The sequence below is a fragment of the Chanos chanos genome, chromosome 5, assembly GCF_902362185.1.
Source record: "Chanos chanos chromosome 5, fChaCha1.1, whole genome shotgun sequence".
In the NCBI taxonomy this organism is placed as follows: domain Eukaryota; kingdom Metazoa; phylum Chordata; class Actinopteri; order Gonorynchiformes; family Chanidae; genus Chanos; species Chanos chanos.
Genome location: NC_044499.1, coordinates 16141248 through 16164669, shown reverse-complemented (window position 1 = coordinate 16164669; position 23422 = coordinate 16141248). Strand labels below are relative to the sequence as shown.

The following is a 23422-nucleotide window of genomic DNA, read 5'->3' as shown; positions in this document are numbered from 1 at the left end:
AATGTAGAACATTGGTGACAGAAGAACATCTATTTCTATCTATTAACCAAGTGTTAGCAGTCAGCAGAGGGAAAGAGCTCTAGAAATACATGATTGGACGTTGAAACGCAATACATGCCAACGTAGTCGATAATATTGTGGGTAACGCACAGCTCTTGTATTAATATGCAAGAGTAAAATGAATTTTGAATGGGATTTTGTTGTTGTTTCCTTAACCCCCTTGATGGCTCACAGAGTGTACTGTCTGTAAACCCATCTGTCTTCTTATGGTACATGAACATAAGGTTATTGTGCCCCCTTGTGGTGATTGTGAATAAAGTCTTTCTGGGACTTGCATCTAAATTATCCTTCATCAGAATCAGCAACCTCCAGATGATCAGTACCCAGACAGAGATGCAAAAACAGTATCATATTTCACATTCTGGATATATACTTGTCTTTCTTGAATTCACTGTGGGGAAACGGTAATGTAAGTTGATGCCTCATTCCTCAGGCCCTTCCCACACTGGAGTTCAATCATGGAAGTCAGGCATACACCAGTTGAAAAATAGGAAGTAGAAAACTATAATTTATTTATTGTAGCATTACATTATTCAAATGTGGCAGTGAATACACCAGCAACAACAGGAGGTGCTCAGTTCAGAGTAAAGATACTAGAATGAGAGTTCAAGTATGACCAAGGAAAAAAAAAAAAGAGACAGGAACAAAGCTGTTCTAATAATCTACTGGCAAAATATAACACATTTTACTTCATCTAGATTGAACTACAGAAAACATCTTGGATATTTGGTCAAAGCCCTAATAACAGTGTTTTCAAGCATTTTAAACTAATGGTTAAAGAGCTGATACCTACACTGCTCATATTAGAAGTGAAAGAAGCACAGTGTGGCTGTAAACAGATTACTGTTAAGTTTCAGAATTCTTTTTCATCTCACACGATTTTTTTTTTGTTTTGTTTTGGTCACTAAAACAGGACTAAGAGTACAACTGCAAAACTGTACCATTACTGGAAATGAACATATTGAGGTAACACTGGGACCCAAAAAAGGTGCTTTTCAAAAAATGAAAATACCATTTTTGCAACATTAACCAAAACAAAAAAAAAAAACAAAACAAAAACATGTATATAAAGTACGCACCAGAATTTAGATGTAGCAGGTATAATAAACTGACAAATCATGACACAGCTGATGCTTTACCAATTTACTACAACTACTACTAGGGAAAAAAGAAACAAAGAAAAAACACTGTTGGGACCAATTCACAAGTAAAGTCAACCTGGGTGTGCTGTGGCCTCTATCTGTCAATGCTTTACATTCATTTGTTCTTGTACACGTGGACCTCAGACTGGCATGACACACGCCAAATTAAACAGGCTCCAAAGTGAAAACCAGCAGAGATCAATGAGGATCCATTAGCTTATGTAATGATGTTATTTTCTTTATTTTATTCCGTTAAAAAAAACGTTTAGTCATTGCTGCTACATTGAAAATTAATTTACAACATCTTGTTGCTGCTTCCATCTGCTTTAGCCATTTTCGGGGCTAACTATGGGAGTCTCAGTAGACTTTACGGATAGTCTTCCATACGTCAGTCTCTCCTCATGCAGACACACAGGCAGTTTATTCAAAGGCCTTCACATTTCCCTCACAGCCTGTGTTGTTTCACAACACTACAAACTATGACTCAAAACAGGGACAGGGGAAAAGATTTCGCAAAGCCCATCATTCTAAGTGCTATTACTCTCTGCAACTTTTCTAATCCAACCTAGGTCGTGTTGATAAGAAAAAACCTGATTTTTTTTTTTTTTTAACTATGAAAAAAAGAAAGTGTTGTTGGTTGGCATTAACTGTTAAAGGATGTAAAAACAGATGTTTGTTAAACAGATTTGTGAGAGACAGAAGTTAAAACAAAAAAAAATTCTCCTTTGGCCTTTACAGGTGCCAATATGTCAAGTAATGTATTGCCAAAGGAACGAGCACTGATTTGTTAATGTTCCCAAAACCATATACACACATATATGAACCATATACTGGTGCCCTCTAAATAAAAGTTGTAAAAGATGTTAATACTCAATATTACAGTAACTTAAAAATACAGCAGTGTGTGTAAGAAAACACAAACGGTACAACAAATGTAAGGGCACAAGCTTTGGCAAACCAACTACATAGGAACAGAACTGTAGCTGCCTTTTAGTTATAACCGTTCCAAGAGCAACATCAGCAGGAGAAAAAAAAAAAAAAAAAACACACACAAAAGAAAAGAAACACACTCAACAATCAAACTGCATTTCTAAGGAGTCTTCAAAGTTTTGGTCCTCGTGTGGGCTGGTGTCAAGAAATGATGCCATGGGAGATCCGGTGGTAAGACTGAGAACCCCTGCGTTCGCGCCTGCGTTTCGGACCGATATACTGGTCACGTTGATGCCCAGCGTCAGGCGTGTCTGTTCCAGGGCTTTCTCTGGAACGGCGAAGGCTTCCAGTTTCTTTTCCCCGTTGGCCATGTACGAGTTCTGGCAGCCTCTGCAGATACAGTCCAGACAGGCTTTACGGTTGGAGTAGCACGGACACCGTTGGCCCCTGCACGTAAGAACACTTGGATTCTGGGTCGCTCGGCCGCACTTGCAGCCCTTCTTCTCTTGAGACTTTTTGTACACGGTTTTGGGGGGTTGTCCCGGGGTCTCTCCCCCTGCGATAACCCGGCTCTTTGTTTTGACCTTGGGTTTGGCGACGCTGGGTTTACTCTTTGCGTGACCCTTCTTACTGCTGTGAGTGTCGACGCTTTTCTGGATGTTCTTGCAGGAATCCAGCAGAGCCTTGTTGACCTTGAGTACCCCCCCATTAGGAACCGCTGCAGCGGGCTGAGCGGGGGGGTTCGGTTCACATGCTACTTTAGGGGGGGCCGTGGCAGCCACAGGTGGTCCCTGAATGAAGCACGTGAGAGGCAGAGGCTGCACTGTCTCGCTGTCGCTCTCTGAACGAGAGCGTTTTCGGCTCAGCCGTACTTTCCTGTGCGTTGCCGCGGTGATCCCGGTTGACGGTTGCTGAGGGTGATTTGACGGGAGAGATTCAGAGTTCTGGGGATGTGAAAACTGCTGACTGGGCACAGCTAATGTTCTGTCCTGTCTGCCTGAAGCTTCAGACTTGTGCTGCAGTGTGTCAGGGGTCTCAAGAACTTCCTGAGCACAAACTGCTTTTGAACCGTTTTCTTTCTCTGTTTTGCTGTTGTCATTTAAAACTTTTATTGCCACAGTGTCACTATAGAACTCTTCCACGGTCAGCGGTTCATGGACAGGAGCCATCTCTGACCGGGGCGGTTCCAAATCAACCACTGTGTCCAAAGACGACGGTGCACACACCGTTACTTTGTCAACAGATAAAATATCTATGTCATTTGAGCTCTTGTTTGAGGAACACTGAGGAGGATCTGTCACAGTTTTAAGCCAAGAGACACTGTGGCTCTCTGAAGTGGATAGAGCTTGATTCTGCGTCACATTTGATGTGTCTGCATTACAGAGTCCCTCTGGTTTCTCTTTTAAATCCAGTACCTCTTGCAACATTCTCATGACTTCGGGGTAACCTCTGACTGTAGACGCAGCCTGTTCCACTGAGAGCGACGCTGAAATATACTCGCATAGTTTTCTGTAACATTCCACCAAAATTGAAAGCTGTTTGTTCTCTTCAAACCGTTCAAAGTCCTTACACCAGCTGCACGCTCGCTTCAATAACATCCTTTTACCTCTGCAATCCTTGCACACGTAGTGCAGGCAACTCGAATTAGCTGGGGATACTGGATTTTGAAGCAAATGATCTGACGAAGAGAAGGAGACAGTGGGTGAAAAATTAAAGAAATGTTAACCGATTTTAACTGACTGATGAAACACTGTACTACATATGACACATGGCACGAGTCGATAACTGGCATTAATTGTAGACATTATCAAAAATGTAGGGATGTGTAGACAATTTCACATCTTGTTTGCTCTTCCGTCTATGTCTCAGCTTCTATCATGAAGGAAATTAACGGATTTTCAAACACTGCAGCCTAAAATCTCCCGTTAAATCGTTGCAAAACAGCTGTAGCAAATCTGCGACAACATTCCTTACATTCATTTAATCTTACACAACACAACAGCAAATAGAGCATCGTACGATGAACCGAATTTAAAACTGCTTTCTTACTCACCACATACACGGCAGGATAGTGAATCTCTGAAGAACGGTAGGACGGTGAACAATTCTGAGTATGTCTCTGGATCCTGTGGATCGCACTTAAACGTGGAGCGACACGCTGACAGGTAGAGAGTGGTTGCATTCACCGGGTTCATCTCAGCAAATTTGCACCACGTAGCAGTGAAAATTAGGCAGATTACCAACTTGGTTAATTAGGTGCCTCAGCGCAAAATATGAGCGGAGGGACACGTGTCAGTCGCTTCCTGATAACCATTCACAGACGTGACGGCCAACAATAGTAACAGGCTCCATTGTTGCTGTTGTTCCTTCATCTCTCCCTGCATGAAATTCAAATTGTAGCTAGTGCGCCCCAAGTTGCTAATCAATATAGCATATTGGCTAACTTAGCATTTTCAAGTTGAAGTCAAAATCAAGTAGCTAGGTGAGAACTCCCTTCATATCTGTTCTTTGAATCCTGCAATGGTCGTTCAACGGCACTTCTCTTTGCCTTTGGAAAAGTAAAAAAAGGGGAATTCTGTTTTTTCCCAAATATTTCCTCAAGCTGGCCTGGTGCAAAAACAAAGCAGGCCCCGTTTCGGCTAACTAGCTAACTTTGCTAACCCAGCTGTGCACAACCAATTCATGAAAATGAGGAAAGCTAGCGTTAGCTTTGTTATTCGCGACAAGGAAAATCAAACTGTTATTAGTAAGCAACAGCGACACGTTATTCGCGAAGTATACCAAAATATAAACATTAACTAAATTAAATCTTTCCAAACAACATTCCGTGGACATGTATATCTTGAAATAAAGCGGACCACTGTTCTCCCTCTCTAACAATTTCGTGCTGTGAAGACTGGCTTAGTCTTCTAGTTTGTAGAGGTTCTTTTCCTCCTCTTGTGGCCCAGCGGCTCCGACTTCAGGAATGCATGTGCCTTTAAACTGTGAATTAGTTTATTCTCCAGTCGAGACTAGAATGCCACTGCCGATGGGATACGGACGTCTTTGCTATCTCAGAACCACTTGTTTTCCTGATTTGGATTCAAATACCAACCTCACAGACCCACTCTTGAGGAGGCGATTGCCCCCTACTGGTAAAATATAATTATTACGTTCGTAGCAAAATTTACAAGGTCGCAAAAGAGTAATCTTGGGGTATCCTGTGGTAAAATTCCAAAATGTCTCTCCATTTCACTGAATATTTAATCGATTTTATACTAAAAAAATATTTCTAATCACACCTTTAAACCATTTATGTATATTAACATATTATCCTTTTGGGTGGTGCTGTCCTTAAGTGTTTGCAAACATTTATATCTGTGTTGTACAAAATTACATTATGAATATGGTAAAACAAAAGTGTTCTGTTAATTTTGGGGAAATAAAATGAAATGATAAATACCTCTTTGAAAGGAATATATGGGAAGTGTAGTCTTTGATCAGTGACATTCAGACGACAACCGAAGAACTACACTTCTAAAGTTTGCTTGAAACTGCACATCTCTGACTTTATTGGTTTCCATATTCACACCCTCAGAGTTCCGTCTTAGCGATTGGATATCCAAAGTCGTCACATAGCGGCGATTGGCTTGGGACATTAGCCGCTTTCTGTGTCCAGTAGGCGGGTGCAAAGAAAGATGGCGGCGTCCGCGTTGTTGAGAACTAATTGTGGAATTTTAAATGTCCTAAAATGTTCAGTGAAGGGGCTAACACAAATTAATCGAGGAACTACCGCTTCTGTAGTTGCACAATCGCGGTTGCTGCAAAATGCAAGGTGTTATTCTCTTGGTCACCTCACTGTACAAGAACGAATTGAGAAGAAACGACAAGCAGCGCTTGTTGGAGGTGGTCAAAAGAGGATAGATGCACAACATAAAAGGGTAAGCATATGCAAAATTGCGTAGATAAACCTGTTACACGTTTTAAATTATGCGTTTCGTTCATACAAAAAGTGTTTTGAACCCAACTAAACTGGTTGTTATTGCGAACGGTGTTTTCTCCTCAGGGAAAACTGACTGCAAGAGAGAGAGTGGAGCTGCTGCTGGATCCAGACAGCTTTGTCGAGTATGACATGTTTGTTGAACACCGGTGTTCAGATTTTGGTATGGAGGCAGACCATAATAAGGTATGCGAATGCCGTTTCTCTTTTGTCAGAGGAGGGCAGTCTTATGTAATCTCTGTCTTATATATATATATATACACATACACACACACACACACACACACATACATACATACATACATATATATATATACATACATATATATGTGTGTGTATGTATGTGTGTGTGTGTGTGTGTGTCACCTTTAACATCTAGATAAAATACCTTTCTTTCATAGTTGAAAACACCAGTCCACGCAGTACCCCCCCCCCCCCCCCCCCCCTCCCCATTGGAGACTGGACTACCTGCTTGTTGCACTGTCCACTGCTCAAGTGCACTGTTACTCAACTACTAACTTGCACTGCACTGTTTACCTACACAGGCTACTATGATTCACAATGTTTACATGATACTGCACTGACACTACACTGGTACAAAAGCTGTACATCCCCCATGTGCAATACCGTTGTTCACTCTCGCCACTTAAAACTTTAATTTTAAGCCTCCTTCACATGTATATAGTGTATATTTCATATTCTATTCCATATTCTGTTATATTTATTGCGCACCCCTCTTGTACCTTATTGTTCATTGCTCATACCTCTCTTTTATATATATATATATATATATATATATATATATATATATTTTTTTTTTTTTTTTTTTTCTTGGTTAACTCCTTATTCCCTTATTCTCATACTCTTATTTTTTTAATCCCCTATTTTGCTCTTCTACTCCTTAGTGTCTTACTCTTTATTTATTTAAATCCCTTACTGTGCTTTTATTCTTACGACTAGTGTGCTCTTATTGCTGAGTTGACCTGTTTCTCTCGTCTCACACATTTCATTGTACCGTTGACCCTGTGTTAACCTACATATGACAAATAAACTCTTAAACTAAAACTAAACCCTTCTGCATGTTAATAAGAGATTTATGTACTAATGCATGTTAATAAGAGGTTTACTTACTGACAGCAAAAGGATAAACTACTACTTCCTTTGACAGAAGTTCATAGTTTAAAGCAATGTAGTATTTAGCTTTCTCACATTTCTCTCTTTGCACATGCCCAGTATCCTGGTGACAGTGTGGTGACTGGACAGGGCAGGATAAATGGCAGATTGGTGTATGTTTTCAGTCAGGTATGTTCAGATTTTCATTTTCCCAGCATGCGCTGTCAAATATATTTGTTGTCGACCAGCTGCATGGCTGTTTAATTGCATTCCTTGCCTCTCCATAGGATTTCACTGTTTTTGGAGGTAGTTTGTCTGGAGCCCATGCTCAGAAGATTTGTAAGGTAAGCCCACAATTGATTTATCAGTTATTCACAGGCTGTGTGTGTTTCCTGTATTAGCATATGTTCTAGAAGCAGTTTGAATTGCTCTGTTTAATACGTCTGCATAATACCTGGGTAAGGCTCTCCAGGTGAATGATTTTTAAGGTTCATATTTCCACTTTCCAACTGAGCATGGATGTTTTTAAGTAGAGTCAGAGCGGTAAGGTCTTTGCACATTCACAAGAAATGGCCTATTCCGTTCACTAGAGATGACACTGGGCTATCAAACTGTGTGATAGACCAAGACCATCATGAACCTCTAGTTTTGTCTTGTAGATTATGGACCAAGCAATGATGGTGGGTGCCCCAGTTATCGGTCTTAATGATTCCGGAGGAGCCCGTATTCAGGAAGGAGTTGAATCCCTCGCAGGATACGCTGACATTTTTTTGGTAAATGGAAATGTGTTTGTCTGGATGAAAGTAGCTTTTGGTCCAACAGAATTGTTTTTTTACATCAAGAGCATTTTGGTTTGATTCTTACCTTGGCTATTATTTGATCCCAGCGGAACGTGATGGCTTCTGGAGTAGTGCCACAGATCTCTCTCATCATGGGCCCATGTGCAGGAGGAGCTGTGTACTCACCTGCCCTAACAGACTTCACCTTCATGGTTAAGGTCAGAACTGCACCGAAGCTCCCAGAACTGCTCCTATTCATGTTACTTGCTTGTAGGTCATGATTTGACATAAACTCAGAATATGTTTAGGATGACACATATATTTTCCGGTTCCAGACTGATAAACTAATCTGTGTTTACAGGACACCTCCTATCTGTTCATCACTGGGCCAGATGTTGTGAAGTCCGTCACAAATGAGGATGTGACCCAGGAGGAACTTGGAGGAGCAAAGACTCACACTGCTGTGTCAGGTAAGGGAATTTTCCAATGCTGAAGGATTAACGAGCAAGATGCAAACAGATTAGTACGAGGCATCCTGTGTGATCAGGGTAACCCAATGGTACATTTGATTGATCGGAAGATGTTGATGAATATTTATATACTGATTGTTATATTGCTTGTGTCTTCAGTGTGAATTTTACAGACATTGTTTATTCATTGTCACACTCAAAAGTACTAATGTATCAAATGTATATCAAACAAATTCATAACTAAAGCAGTTTCACCCTATATTTGTCTTGGTGATGAAAGACTTTATATTTTAAATCTCAGCTCATCTTTATTTCTTTCTTTTCTCTCTCACAGGCGTAGCTCACCGGGCCTTTGAGAATGATGTTGACGCCCTCCTGAACCTCAGAGACTTTTTCAACTTCCTTCCTTTGAGTAACAAAGACCCAGCCCCTGTCACTGAGTGTCATGATCCCAGGTAAGGGAGAGTTGATTATATAGGGAAGTCGCCCAATGAACAATTACCAAGGTGTCTCCACACAAGCAAGGCCTTCAGATGGTGTCAATGTGTTAACATACAGTCCCCTTCCTTTTCATCAGGCACTAAGGAATTTGGTTGACTTACTGACTAATGTCCTTTTATTTCAGGAACTGGTCAGATTAACTGACTAACTTGTGTCTTTTCACTCTCCACAAGCGATCGGCTGGTACCTGGTCTGGATACGCTGGTTCCATTTGAAAGCACCAAAGCCTATGACATGCTGGACATCATTCATGGTGTATGTACCATGAACCTATTCAGAGAGACTCAGTATGCCGAGATACATGCTGATCTACTGTTTTATTTAACATAATGCTTACCTTTCTCCCACAGATAGTAGATGAGAGGGAATTTTTTGAAATCATGCCAAACTATGCTAAAAATATCGTGGTGGGGTTTGCTAGGATGAATGGACGCACTGTAGGCATTGTGGGTAACCAGCCGAAAGTGGCATCTGGTAAGCAGTTTAAAAACCTTGATGTCTTGATCTTCGGTAATTCTTGTTTAAGGTTGATGAGCCATAATTTTTCAAGCATATATTGTAGCTGCTTATTATAAACAAGTAACATTTATATATAACTGTCTTTGTTGTCTTTTCCTTGCCATACTCAGGCTGCTTGGACATCAACTCCTCAGTGAAAGGGGCACGCTTTGTCCGTTTTTGTGATGCCTTCAACATTCCCATCATTACATTTGTGGATGTGCCTGGATTCCTGCCTGGTACTGACTGATTTATTATTGGATACTATTTGGATTTTTTTTTTTTCCTTGTCCTCAACCATCCTTCATGCACAAGTCACTTCTCACTATGGAGATGAATGTGACAGTTGGTTTACAAGTGTCAGATGAACAGATGTCCTCCTTGACATTATTGATACATTGGATAGGTCTCTTATCTGATGCCAGTTATTTTTATCATTTAATGAAGCCAATGCCTAACAAGGGGAGTTAACAATCTCTGTGACATCACAGGCACAGCCCAAGAGTACGGTGGTATCATTAGACATGGAGCCAAACTGCTTTTCGCATTTGCTGAGGCAACTGTACCAAAGATCACTGTAATCACAAGAAAGGTAATTACGTTGCTGATGTTTTTTGTTTGTTTTTTTTTTGCTGATGTTTTTGATATCTAAGCGTGTGGACTTTCTGTTGTCTAAAGCTCTGTCTCTTGCCTTGAAGGCGTATGGAGGTGCTTATGATGTGATGAGCTCCAAACACCTCAGAGGAGATGTGAACTATGCTTGGCCCTCAGCTGAAGTGGCCGTTATGGGTGCCAAGGTAAATCTCCACTACAGGTGTAATATAGCCTGTATCTCTCTAGTGGGAGACCAGTGCTAAGTTGCAGGTTTAGTTTTTTGACAGATCAGTGATTGAATCATTATTTTTCTTTTTTCCATTCAATAAGTTTGCCTGCTTAAGACAATGTAAATCTGGCTTTTTGTGGATGAATTCTTGCCCTTTTTTTCCAGGGGGCTGTTCAGATCATTTTTAGGGGTAAGGAGAACCAGGCAGAGGCTGAAGCAGAATATGTGGAAAAATTTGCCAACCCCTTTCCTGCCGCTGTCAGAGGTATAGTTCTATACGCCGGAAAACCACAATTAAAAAAAGCATAAATGTGCTTTTAATCAATTTAAGGTGTAATGTCAGTTATCACTGACACCACCATTGGCTAAGTGAATGACTTAATAGATTCATTTGACTGTTCAAGATCATAACTCATGTCTATCCAGGATTTGATTATGATCATTGAATATGATTTTTGTTCAACTGTATGATGGTGTTGTGCAGTACCAGGGCTCTACTGTTAGAAATATTCAAATGGGATGTAATTATTCGTGTAGTGTTTTCTCAAACCCTTATGTGAAGGGTCTAAGGAAACTAAAACATTGTTAAAACGCACAATTAAGACAGGCATGTCTGGTGATTTCACCACGTTGTTGGTGTTTTATAGGCTTTGTGGATGACATCATTCAGCCTTCTACCACACGGAAGAGGATCTGCAGGGACTTGGAAGTCCTGGCCAGTAAGAAGCAGACAAACCCCTGGAAGAAACATGCCAATATTCCCTTGTAAATTTTCATCCGAATGGATTTTTTTTTTTGGAGACATTTTACTAGAACATTTGCTTTTAGTTATAGAGTTAATTACACTCCCCTTCCACCGAGAGAGAAATCATGTGATAAGCATGATTGACTGTGCCTTATACCAATTAAAATGTGAGATACTCAATGTGTAAATGAAAGCATTAAAAGAGTCTGATGATAAATAAAGACATGATTACTGGTTTTATTTTAAAAAAGGAGAATCTCCATAAGTTCACAGAAAAAAAGTTTTAGAACAGTTTTCCATTAAAAGGGAAAGAAATACATCAGCTCTAGATTGTACAAAAGAAAACCATTTTTTTTTTATATTGAAAATGTACAATATACAGGAGAACTAGCAAAACCAACCGGGGGCACATGGGATAGAAAGAAGTCAAAACCTTCAATGACAATCATGGAGTTACTCTGATATGACACTCATGTTGTGTTGCTTGACAGTTCAACATTTATTTATTCATTTATTTACTTTTTTTTAATATAAAAACACACAAGCATAATTCACTTAAACTAGGAAGTATTTCATTGAAGTAACACTATGCTTGAATCGCCCTCTTTTTGTGGCTGGCTGTTCGACTACGTGACCAACGTTACAAGCTTAGCTCTTCTATTCCTCCAGTATGGGAGGAGCCTCGAATGCAGTGAAAATCGGTTCCTCAATTTGGCAATCTTCAAACAGACCTGTACAAAACATTTGACAAAATCTTTCACTTGATTAAAAACTTGATACTAAAGCTACTCGAATCTACGGTGTTAAGGAGGGTACGTATTAACGCAATTGTTTAAAAGGCCAACACATGTTATGCAGTTTGAAAAACAAGTGTGTAGCACTCTGACGTTTTAACCATGTGTGTCTCATTAAAAAAAAAAAAAGAGTTATGCCTGTTGTATTTCTAGATTCCCTAATTCTGATCCACTCCTTATACGCTTCTTTTGGGCTTTGTAATCAAATGATGACAATAACTTTGCATCAATCCTACAAAAAAAAAAACCTTATTTTCCTCTCTTTGGTCCAGTCCACATGTAAAGAAAACACAAGAGAACTGTCCCCACTGAAGTGAAAGATTTCAAAAGAATTGAGGTTTATTTCAGTTAGTGATGATAATGCATTTCAGGTGAAAGAGGAATTTGCTGACCAGATTAAAAACACACTATAGTGTAACTGTACAGTGCACTTACATAGTGAGGGGCATAAACACAAATATGTACATCTTTAAAACGTTGGACCATACATTCCACCATGATAAAAACGTACCACAATGTAAACCCAATCCAGTGTGAATTCACTTGAGCTGACTTGAGTAATGGTGCTGACAGGCAGTGTAGCAACACTTCACTTTTGTGACCCGATCAGATCTGGATTTCTTGCAACCTGTTGGGTAAAATACTGTTACGAAGAAGTAAAAACCAATCTTCCGGCGATAAAAGGGGTGGGCTTGTCTCTGTCACCATATCAGCTGAACGCCGACACTTTTTTTTGATAAAGAGCAATGGTTGTTCTTCTGTGAGGATCTCGCAAGCATCCGTCGCTAAGAAGCCCTTTACTCCACACCGTACTTCATACGCGTTTCTTCCTTAATCCATGCAGCTCAGAACATAGGCATGGTGAAGCCCTGAAAAGTGAGTCGGATAAAGACTGAAGTTATTATCTCTAATGTAACCATGGCTTCAATAATGTAGACTGCAGTTAGGCAGGAGTGGAGTGTGAACCCTAGATAAACAGAGTGAAGATAATGAGAGGAGAAAGCTGTGGCACTGATTGGAGCAGTCTACTCACAGATTCATCTTCAATCATGGCTGCAGAATCAAAGAAGTCTGGTCTAAGCTCTGCTCTCTCACGTCTGTTCCTTGATGGAGGCTATAGAGCAAGGATAAGGGGGGTGGGGGGAGGGGGGGTGTGTTTTTACAAATACAACAATGATTTTGAGTTTCAGAATATGACATGTTTACGTAGCAAGACAGTGTGGAAGTCTGCTATGCTAAAAATCCTTTTTAAGACGGACCATTTTAACTAATTATTCAGTATATCTGACTTCACTCTTTTTTGAGCATGAATATTATTTTTATTTCTCTTTTTCTTTTCTGTGTGTCTCTCTCTCTGTCTCTCCCTCTCTACATTCCACTTGGGTCTCGGCAGGAGTCAGAGGAGAAGCTGATCATGTGAGCAGTGCGTGAGATGAAGACACTAAGTATGGAAGTGGACACTGTCCTCTCCATACTAGTACTGCTGAGACTTGAAATCTCTTGCCCAACATTTAAAATATATCACATTAGACAGAATGAGAACATCAAGTTCTTGGAGTCACAACAGCTTCTGTAACTTTGTTCTTGTTTCCATGGATACTTCTCCAAGACATACTATAAGCCAATCCTAACTGCATAGTGATGGCCTTTAAGCCAACTGCCTCACAGGGAGGTAATACAAAAGGGGCAGAAGATAAAATGTTATTATTAGGACAAACGCCGGGGCGAGGTGAGTCAGTGCAGTAAAACGCGACCATTTACTGACCTTTGTCCCAGTGCACTGGCCTAAACTATTATTCCTTCACAGAGGTCTGACTAAACTGACTGATCGCCATGAAAACATCCTCCCATGGCTCTTATCCAGTTTCTCCAACCCAACTGCCTTATTACAATATTCTTTACATGCAAGTGAGATCTGAAGTCCAGCTGTTGAGGAAAAATTAATATATTACCTTTACTGTACCTATGCCATAAAACAATCCCTTAGGTAAAGAGCGTGATACTCACGAGGTCAATGACCATAGTGTCTTCAAACTCCTCACTCATGTCCTCTAGCTGTCCACGAGATGACATCATCACATCCTCAAAGATTGGTTCTGCATCATCCTCCATAAGCCCGCGCCTAGAGCACACAAACTGAATCTCTTAAAAACCAAACAAGATTGGGCTTTTGGTATTTATCCGGCAAAACATCCACCGATGCCTGATCTCTGTCTACTGTCATATTCATGAAACTGTTAGCCTGGTCTTCACAGACGGAGGACATGCTGGCCCGAGACGCAGAAGCGTTTTGGGCTGTGGTAGACACTTACACAGTCTGTCGCACTCCACCGCTTCTGGCCTTCATGTAATTCATGGACGTGCGTTCTTTTCTGTTCACCTCATCCATTTTCTGCTGTCCAAGCCAAGACATCTGCATCTGGGGGCTGAAAGAAAGAGAGAGAGAGAGAGAGAGTGAGAGACTGAGTAAGCGTAACTGCCAGTTTCCAAACAAAGATCTTGTGTGACAGAGGTTCTCACTTGTGGACGTAGTCGGATTCAGAGCCAGGCTCAGAGTCCTGATCTGGGATGTGTTCTGCGGCTTGGCGGGGATTCTCTCTGAGCACGGTGGAGGTGAGTTGAGGAGTTTGAAGAGCTCCAGGGGTCTGTAGCGTGTCGTTCCTCATCATCCATGAGCCTTCCACACTCTCCTCTACAACGACATTCAAACGTCCCATGAACGGCTGTTTCTCATTGGTTGAGAAATGTTTCAGCGGATAACCGTGGGTGTCAGGCTCACCTTCGATGCGTTTCTTGTGTACGGACGGTCGGCCCTTCTTGCTGCGTACCGAGCCTGCCTTACTGCTGCTGCTCCCGCTGGTCACAGACATGCGGTCCTCGTCTCCACCTGTCAGCAGAGAGTTTCTATAGGAGATGAGTGGCAGCCAGATGTCCTCTCTCCTCTCCATCATCTGCTCCGTCATAAACTTCTCCAGATACGCGTGGCTGCAAAGAGCACGGCGCAGAGTCAAACGCAAACGCAAGCAGGAAAGTGGAACTATACATCAGGGCTCGTAACAACATATAAATGCGTGACCCAGAAATATATAAATCAAACTGTCACAAAACAAACTGCTGCAAATCAATGCATGATGGCACAGTGTGCAGTGGATTGTGTCTGAGATGCCCTTTCTCCTCAAAAAAAAAGAAAAAGAAAAAAAAGACTGGGGTAACCTACACTGTTTTCTTGTCTTGTCGAAGGAGCTTGGATGAGAATTCACAGAGTACTTCGAGGAACGCCAGATTTGTAGGAGGATACTCTGGTCCTTTGGGATTCTGATACTTGAAAGCAAATTCAATTCCATCCCTACGCACAGCAAGCATGCGATCAGTCAAGCCCACAGTTAACAATATCGCAAGTCAATTCAACTCACAACAAAACTGGGAAACTACAGTGCTATGCATACTTGTGCAGTGTGGCCACAGCCTCCCTGGTTTTGATCTGGTCGAGGCCAAAGGTGAGAGCAAAACGGCGAGCCAGCTCCTTAATGCCGCTGACGTGCGAGGAGGTCCTGTCCAAATTAGGCCCCTGATCCTGAAGCAGCTCGTTAAAGAGCTTGGCAACACAGCAGAAGACAAACAACAGAATTTCAACACTGAAGAAACAAGAAACACTCCTCGTATTTAAGAAGGCGTTACAGGTAGAACTGTGCAAAAACCTCATTAAAAAATGAGCATAAAATGTCCTCTGGGCCTTACTTGTTGTAAGCTGAGGATGAGCGTCTTGGCACACAGGATCTTGTCTGTCTGCCTGGTCTTGCTTAGAGTCTCTTTAATGATGTCTCCATAATCATTATAGTACTAAAAAGAGGTGTGAACACATCAACAAAGCAATTTACACCAACCTCAAAAGAGCGACTGAGCTTTGAAAAGACCATTTTATTTAGATTATTTGTGGTGGGGTGGCCCCCTAAGTATCTCACCTTCATGTAGTGCTTGAATATATCTGCAGCTGCAGGCATGTCCACAATGTCATACACAATGAGTTTGCAGAAGGCAGCCAGCAGATTCCTCCTCTTGTGTAAGGCCTCAATCTTATTGGCTTCATCTTCCTCATCACCCTCTGTTTGCAAAATACAAAGAGCAGCAACGCCCCTGAGTGGTCACAGACGGTTATGAAATCTGCAGTTCAGAGCGTTTGCTGTTGACAAGGTTTTGTCTCGTTTTCTCTGATTTCGCCTGACTGTCTCGGTGGGACTTTTATGACTTTGTGTAAACTCACCCATGCTCTGGTTCTCGTCGTCCTGGTCGATGAAGACATGGTCCAGGACAAAGTTGAGCAGTTCATTCTGTAAAGTGCTGTCTGGGTTAAATACCAAAGGCTGTAGCCCCTCTCTGCTTCCCGTGGTCAGCTGGTGACTGAAGATCATCAGCAGGTCACACAGCAACATGAATGCCTTAATAAAGAGAAGCAAAGGGGGGGGGGGGTGGGTTGAAGGTATTTTTTTCAAATTTGTTACTCTCGTTGCACAAGCATCCTCCTCTGCACACATTAAAAAAGGCCAAGTAATGTACCTGCTCTTTGACTGGAGTGTTGACGTTTGATAAACACTGTTGGCAGACAGCAAGAAATGACTTGACCACTCTCCTTAGCGCAACAAGATCATCCTACAAAGAGACAAAGAACAGAGATAATATGACTAGTGATCCTTCTACACGCATTGAGTGTTTTACGTGGGATTAAGACACTCCCTCTTTTCAGATTTGCCCTACATGAAAACTAAATCCACTTTCACTCTTCACGGCTGCTCTGGCTGTTTGTTAAATGTCTGAGGACATGTTTGCGTGTCTAGCATATCAAACAGAGGAATGAATGAATAGGTTGTGTGTGTCAAACCTTGGATGGAGAGCCTTCCGTTATCTTCACCAGCTGCCACAAGATAGAGTAATGAGAACACTGCAGTGCCTGAACCGCAATCTAGACAAGTCACGACAAAGACATTCTCATATCAGACACGAACACCAAAACCTGCCAGGAAAACCTCAGATAGAAAACAAGGTGTGACAAATAAAACAACTTCTCTGACTTGTTAAAACATACCACCTCTAAAGATATGGCATGTCTCAAAAAGATTTCTGTTGAATAAAACTCACTTGCTCTGGCATGGAGCCTTGTTCTATGCCAGTCCTGAGCAGTCGGTAACAGTTCCCAAACAAGTCCCATCGAGTCAAATCATGAGCACTGACAGAACAGAGAGACAAAGTCATTACTTTGCAAGAAAGGAAAGGCAGATAGAGTCCATTATTCTATCAATAAATGAGGACCAAAACATACTTGTGGAAGGCAGTGAGTCTTTTGAGCGTGGAGAGCACGTTGTAGATGTCATCATCATCCGCTTCCTCGCCCTAGAGAAAAAGAGAAGCAGTTTGAAAGAGTGGCTTTGATCCAACTGCACACAGGCCATTCAGAAAATTCACAAGAGCGAGCGAGAAAGTTTAGTGAGGGATCTCAGCGTGGATGAGTCATCTAGCACCACATGCTCATGTGTTTATGAATGAGCCACTGTCTGGAGCTTCTTCAAAACAACCTGTTCCTGTCTGCCAAATCAGCCCGCACGAAGACTCACTCAAAGGACTCTTGTGCTTCTATACTGATATGACATGACAGGCTTGCTCTTACTGTCTTTATGGTTGACAAATATCTCCAAAGACAGTAATAAGGGACTGGAATTTATGAAGAGGGAGGTATGGTTTCTTCAATAGGAATTCAATGGGTTGAAAAGTCAATTTTGCTGTCACGAAGTAGCAGAAAAAGTAGCTCACATATCAGGCATAATCCTTCAGGTCAGTGCTGTTTTGGAAATGTTATTCAGAGCTCTCTCCCTCCTCACGTCCCAGGGCCAGACCTACCTCCTGCAGGAGGTCCTCCACAGAATGGCTGAAGCGGTCAGCCATCTCATCGATGAGCTGGCTCCGGGCAATGTCCACACGATTCATGATGGTGTACTCTTCGCTGCACAGGATACTGTACGTCTTACTGCATGCCTCCAACACCTCCATCTCTGTGTGCTTCTCCACCACAAACTTAATCTGCTTCAGCAGGGCGTCCAGATGCTGCATACGCACACAAACACAAAGAATATTTTCATAATGGTGAAAAAGAACTATGATAGAGTCTTGGTATAATATGGTTCTTCAAATGATTCCATTCTTACTTTTTCCATCCGTCCAGCACTGTAGACGTCTAGGTCAAAGTACTGTGGAATCTGCAGAAGGTTGGCAACTTTCTCAGAGTCAGTTTGGTACTGTCAATGGAAAACATAGAACACAAACAAGAGGAAATGTTATTCCACCTGACAATCAAGGGTTTGCTCAATCTCTGTGGTTAAAACCAAAATAAGCATGTGTACGTCCGAATGAGAAGGGCTTTTACCTTCGAAAGTAGCATGGGTAGAGCCATGATGAAGTGCTCTGTCAGCTTGTTTTTGTCATCAATTTGTGTCTTTCTCTCTTTTGCAGTTAAAACCTGACGGTGTTTAAAAAAAAAAAAAAAGTGTCTGCCATCATTTTGGAATCATGGGTTAGGCCATGAAAATGAAATCTGACAGCTTCTACGGTTTAACGTCACTTGCACCTCTCAAACTGCTTCACAACCCCCACATATGGCGTTTTGAAAATCTTACGGTACATGCTAATTTGCTAAAAGGCTTTGTTCTGTTTGGACGAGGGAGGAGGGACAGGCTTCTTACTCTTTTGCCCGTTCCTCTCCCCACAGGTGGATGGGCCTCAGCAGCTTGGCGAATGGTACACACTGTCAGCTCAATCAGGGCACTCTCCTGCCTGTCCGAGAGCACTGCACAGAGCAAAACGACGAAGGAGGAGGAGAGATGATTCAGAAAGTAATGAGGCACAGAACAACAAGGACAGAACCTGAGCTCCAACAGACTGGAGTAGCTAGTTGGAAGTGATTCAGTACCTTCCTCTCCCTGCACTGGCTCCTCTAGCAGCAGCTCCGTCATACACTCCCAGTCCTTCAGTAACTCCTGAGAACTCTCCCACAGGCTGTCCACCAGGTACGCCGCATGCTCGTGTAGCTGGCAGTACACACACACACACACACAAACTCAGCATCAACAAAAGTAAAGCATTATGTAAATATAAAATTAAGTTCATAATACAACGTGTGTACTGAAACCACACATTGAATGTTTCAGCACCCAAATATCATACCTAGCACAAAATATTTCATTACACATGAAGTGTGGTATTTTGAGCTTGGTGGGGTTACCGAAGTGTGTTGGAACAGTCACTTCTCACAGGAGAATGATGTGAAGAATATTTCCTAACCTCGCTCTCTAAGAAGAAGAGCACCAGCATCCTGATGAGGTTTCCGTTGGGGCTGCTCCTTCCCCTGCGTTTAGCCAGAGCCTCCTCGGCCTGGGGGTCGTGTCTGCTGAACAACCTGCATACAAATCCAGCACAAAGCCCTGCTTAAGGCTACCCTCACACACCGCACACAACCTCAACCAGTCTAGAGTTTACACCTCCGTTCCATGAAAAACTTGTCTTTTCACCTTATCAAATTCAGTAAGTGAGGGAAAAAAAAACAACGACATTCTGAACGCACTACTGGACCACATGACTGCACAAAATACACGGCTGTATTTATTTCAAATGATTCACTTACTTAACGTTCTATAAACTTCACTGTTACAATGGCACAAAAGATGAGACGAGACATTAGCACTGCAAAGGTAATAACAATACTACAGAGACACCAGGACTTTACAGTTTTTTAAGAGGTGTGAAGAGAGCACTACGTGTTACTGTGAGGCAGAGCGCTGACTCACTTTCGATGGAGAAACTCCCCTGCTGCCACGGCAACAGGCCTGTGTGCTGAGTAGACCAGGTGATAAACGTTCTCACAGTCCTCATTAGACAGAGCATCCTCGCTGCCTCTGAATGAGCAGACACGACGAGAACATCAGTTAAACTAATGAAGAGGGGGTACACAGACACGAAGGCAGTGATTTTGGCAGGGACAAAGAGAACGGATTAAAAAAAAAAAATGTTCTTTTATTTTCTTGCTGCGCTGTGGTTTTATCTCAGCAATACTCACTGAAGGATTAACGTAACCAGCCGGATAGCTTCCACCGCCACATCATACTCTTTATCCAGAGTCATTGACACGATGCGATCCTGCAAGAGGCAGACATTAGGGACTACTTAGTATGAGCAAAATTCTCTTCGATTTACCCTGTTTATGCTACAGCTGTAAGATCTGACTTAAAAAGTAATCAAATTATATCTTAAAACGAGACCATCACTTCCCTTGCAGTTATCGTGTATTTGATTGAAGACAGTACATTTCTATCATGGCACTTAAAGCAATGTCAAAGAATGGAGACAAGGTCTCTCACGGTTCATCCCTGCTTTATGACTAGTCCGGCCTTTCATACCTTGAACCTGTTTGTGAAGAGTTCCAGTTTGGGGAAGAGTTCCCGGTTAGTGTAGAGGTTCTGAAGCGCTTTTAAGCACTTCAATCGCACTTCGCCTTGCTGTGAGGAAAACAGATGATTATTTACACAAAGAAATCATCAAAAAAAAAAAACAAACATCAGCATGGTATTGAATGATAGTCCCAAAAAATACTGATTCAAAACATACTCGGTCATGTAAGGTCCATCCCACATATTTAAGGTAACTGTCATTGAGAAAGGCATCACTGTACATCTTCATCCAAACTCCGATTTCTTCAATGCATATGGCTCTGATCTCAGCAATGGCATCCCTGTAAAAAGCATAGCAGTTTATAATCACAATTCACTGATAAATTTCACACTGTTTATCAATAGGGAATAAGCGTTTACCTGTAACGGTGAACAAAAATACCCTTGAAGATGGAGTTCATCATGTTTTCAATTTCATCCTGGTTTTCCTGAAGCTAGGGAATTATCAAACCATAATTCCATAGTGAGTAAAAGAGACAAAAAGATACATCACAGAGAACATGAAGGTTTTATATTAGAAGGTCACTTGGATACATGCGCTCATTAATGAGTGGAAATGAGGCTCGGATTTCAGGAGGCAGACCAAACAGATAAACCGCCGAATGAACCAGAGATAAACAGAATGGCACAACAGAGAAAAACTGTTTCATAAACTTGGGCCGGCATGTTACTGCAAGGGCTTTACACAGCCTGCCAAACTCAGCCTGCCAAACTACCTCTTTCCTCTTCTGCAGGAGAAGCTCCAGTTTCTCGTTGGCCCTCTTGCCTGCCATCTTGTTCCGCTCTGCCTCGTACTGTCTCTGTGTGTTGTCCTGGTGGATGCTCAGGTTCAACGCCACGTTCACCAGCGCTGTCATGAGCTTCATAGCTACGTGAGGGAGAAATACAGGGGAAGAGGGGTTTAGACAGGATGGGTCCCTTTCTGGGAACCATTCTAAAGACCTCCCATCACATAAATAGAAAAACAACGCATTTGGTTTTTTAGGAAACTGTTCCTCTGTCTTTCAGTGGGGGGGGGGGGCAGGGTGGTTAAGGGGGAGTCATTTCCAGAATGGTGCTTGCCTGCTAGCGTGCTGGTATGTCTGAAGGCCCGGACTTGTGAGTCGGAGAGGCCGGTGAGCAGAGAGATGACCGTGTCCATCATGTATTCATCGTAGATGATGCTGTACTGGCACTGACGAATCAGAACGCTGATGAACTCACAGAAGTTATAGCGAAATTTCTTCCACAGGGGGCCAGGCATGGTGAGAGGGTAGTCTCCGCTGTCCTGCATTACATGAGTACAGGATCGTGTTTATGTCTTGAAAAGTGTGAGCAATTCAGGAATGAGGAATCATCAAAATGTAAATGTATCCATGCATTCATTCATTATGTTCACTTCAGAGTGACAGTGTTTTACTGTTCTGACTGATTCATACCAGAGACAGGATTAACTACCTCATCAAACTCCTCTGTCATTTTCCGGATAATTTCGGCATTTTGCATGTTGCGAAACATTTCAATCCTTACTGTGCCTGTGATGAGGAAGAAAATCACATATTGGATAAGGGATAGTCCCAATTTTTACATCCTGACAAGTCTGTGAAATGAAAAACGAGTTTTTCTGATACATGTCATTCGAAACAGGTACCTTTGCAACCAGAGCACTGGATGAAGAAGTTGATTAGGTCCAGAAGTGCTATGTCTCTGTCCTGCTTGTAAGACTCTATCCAGTCATCTACTACTGACTGAACAAAACACACACAAATAAGCTCCAAACTGCCGTTGTCTGTTTAAAGTGAGTTTAATATCTGACAAACTGCTTGACAATGTCATCTGTGGTGAATACCTGCATGGCGCTCTTGCCCAGTTTGACCACCTCAAAAAGAGTAACGGGGTCTCCCTCCCCATTCTGTTGGGCCATTCCATTGGCTTTCCTTCCCCGCGCTACTACCACTGAGCCCTTGTCTGTAGGAGACTTGCGTGGCTTCTTATTGGCCGTCTGGAGACAAACCAGATTGTTCCAATTAAGACAGGATGTAAACAACGGGCAAGTTCACCCATTCTAATGTGTTTAGATGTCAAAGCAAACAAATAAGGACTCTGTTTATTTTTCAAACAAATTCGGAGCATTTTTTTTTCTTCCCAGACGTACGGTTGGTCTGGCAGGCCTTCCTCTTTTCTTCTTGGCCCTGCCTTCTCCTGTTTCATCCAGTTCGCTGACACTCATGTTCAGATTGACAGAGTCAGCCTGGCCAGACTCATTAGATGAGTCCCTGTGGGTGACATAAACAAGTCAGTGATGGAAGAGGACAAAGACAAAAACACACAGCCCACAAACATCCGCTGTGCGCTCTATAGACTGGTAAACACTTAACGTGTCAGAACATGAAACTGACTGTAGGACAGGGAGCTCCGAGGTGATCATGGTGTGTTGGCAGAGAAGGACACTGTCTGTGGATCTCTGAGAGGGTTCACAGTAGCACTGTGTATGTCAGCTCTTCTAATATACACTGTGCCTGCTATGGCCAGGCCTCTCTCTCTCTCTCTCTCTCACTCTTTTTTTCCTCAGTGTTGATGTGAGGATGACGAGGCACACTGACAGAGTACCCTCAGATAAGACATGTCCCTGAAAGAGAGGAAAAGAGAAAAAAAAGAGACCTAAACATTTGTCCTTCTTCCGGATATTGGTAATGGCAGTTCTTCAAACCCTACAGAAGCACACCAGACTTGGAAGAGATTATAATTTGGCTCATAATGATATAAATATGACAAAATAAACAGGTATGCACAGAATCTGAAAATATAGCCACATTCCAGAATGCAAAGGGCTGGTAATGAAATAATAAAAAGACAGATGGAGACACCAACTGGCCATTTTGTGAACTGCAACACCACATTAAGAATCACATCAACTCATGTACCCATAGACAATAGAAAAGACAATGAAAGCAATTACTGCACATGACACATTACTACATCCATAAATTACACAGCAAGGTTTTAATATGCGCTTTATGTCTTACAAAGGTCTCAGTCAGCTACATGTGTGTAAGCACTGTAAATTTGGTGTAAATCGTATGCATTGTATCAAATTTACAACACTAATATCATAAATCA

The 23422-nt window shown here is 42.0% G+C and overlaps 3 protein-coding genes across 3 annotated transcripts; 1 reads left to right on the top strand and 2 right to left on the bottom strand.

Annotated features, from left to right (window-relative positions):
* Positions 1–1096: 1096 nt before the first annotated feature.
* Positions 1097–4479, bottom strand: msl2a (MSL complex subunit 2a). Its single transcript, XM_030773685.1, has 2 exons — positions 4186–4479; positions 1097–3810 (listed from the first exon to the last, which is right to left on the bottom strand). The coding sequence occupies exons 1-2, from the start codon at positions 4325–4327 to the stop codon at positions 2273–2275; spliced, it is 1680 nt and encodes a 559-aa protein (XP_030629545.1). The 5' UTR covers positions 4328–4479; the 3' UTR covers positions 1097–2272.
* Positions 4189–11257, top strand: pccb (propionyl-CoA carboxylase subunit beta). Its single transcript, XM_030773684.1, has 16 exons — positions 4189–4297; positions 5710–6052; positions 6178–6297; positions 7345–7413; positions 7512–7568; positions 7884–7997; positions 8111–8221; positions 8365–8473; positions 8808–8928; positions 9148–9229; positions 9325–9448; positions 9604–9711; positions 9964–10064; positions 10171–10269; positions 10461–10560; positions 10943–11257. Exons 2-16 carry the CDS (start codon positions 5810–5812, stop codon positions 11062–11064), a joined length of 1680 nt encoding a protein of 559 aa, XP_030629544.1. The 5' UTR covers positions 4189–4297; positions 5710–5809; the 3' UTR covers positions 11065–11257.
* Positions 11258–12618: 1361 nt separating this feature from the next.
* On the bottom strand, positions 12619–22730 carry stag1a (STAG1 cohesin complex component a). The gene is made up of 33 exons (XM_030773691.1): positions 22702–22730; positions 22458–22578; positions 22152–22304; positions 21954–22050; positions 21761–21837; positions 21386–21590; positions 21040–21191; positions 20684–20757; positions 20481–20604; positions 20273–20371; positions 19933–20012; positions 19664–19771; positions 19161–19275; positions 18790–18907; positions 18563–18666; positions 18247–18339; positions 18029–18118; positions 17724–17927; positions 17149–17219; positions 16968–17055; positions 16711–16791; positions 16389–16481; positions 16096–16270; positions 15797–15936; positions 15573–15674; positions 15281–15429; positions 15052–15180; positions 14614–14819; positions 14355–14526; positions 14147–14260; positions 13842–13956; positions 12868–12948; positions 12619–12703 (listed from the first exon to the last, which is right to left on the bottom strand). Exons 1-33 carry the CDS (start codon positions 22728–22730, stop codon positions 12680–12682), a joined length of 3783 nt encoding a protein of 1260 aa, XP_030629551.1. The 3' UTR covers positions 12619–12679.
* Between the last annotated feature and the right edge of the window lie 692 nt (positions 22731–23422).

What these genes read in the sequence shown, in the direction of transcription:
- msl2a (XM_030773685.1), bottom strand. Translation starts at nt 4,327, where the DNA reads ATGAACCCGGTGAATGCAACCACTCTCTACCTGTCAGCGTGTCGCTCC. An exon ending in ACTATCCTGCCGTGTATGTG is followed by an intron (nt 3,811 to 4,185) that starts GTGAGTAAGAAA and finishes TCTCTTCGTCAG; the next exon opens with ATCATTTGCTTCAAAATCCA.
- pccb (XM_030773684.1), top strand. Translation starts at nt 5,810, where the DNA reads ATGGCGGCGTCCGCGTTGTTGAGAACTAATTGTGGAATTTTAAATGTC. An exon ending in ACTTCACCTTCATGGTTAAG is followed by an intron (nt 8,222 to 8,364) that starts GTCAGAACTGCA and finishes CTGTGTTTACAG; the next exon opens with GACACCTCCTATCTGTTCAT. An exon ending in TGTGCCTGGATTCCTGCCTG is followed by an intron (nt 9,712 to 9,963) that starts GTACTGACTGAT and finishes GTGACATCACAG; the next exon opens with GCACAGCCCAAGAGTACGGT.
- stag1a (XM_030773691.1), bottom strand. Translation starts at nt 22,730, where the DNA reads ATGATCACCTCGGAGCTCCCTGTCCTACA. An exon ending in TCTTCTTCTTAGAGAGCGAG is followed by an intron (nt 18,908 to 19,160) that starts GTTAGGAAATAT and finishes GTGTACTGCCAG; the next exon opens with CTACACGAGCATGCGGCGTA. An exon ending in GCTGTGGCCACACTGCACAA is followed by an intron (nt 15,181 to 15,280) that starts GTATGCATAGCA and finishes TGCTGTGCGTAG; the next exon opens with GGATGGAATTGAATTTGCTT.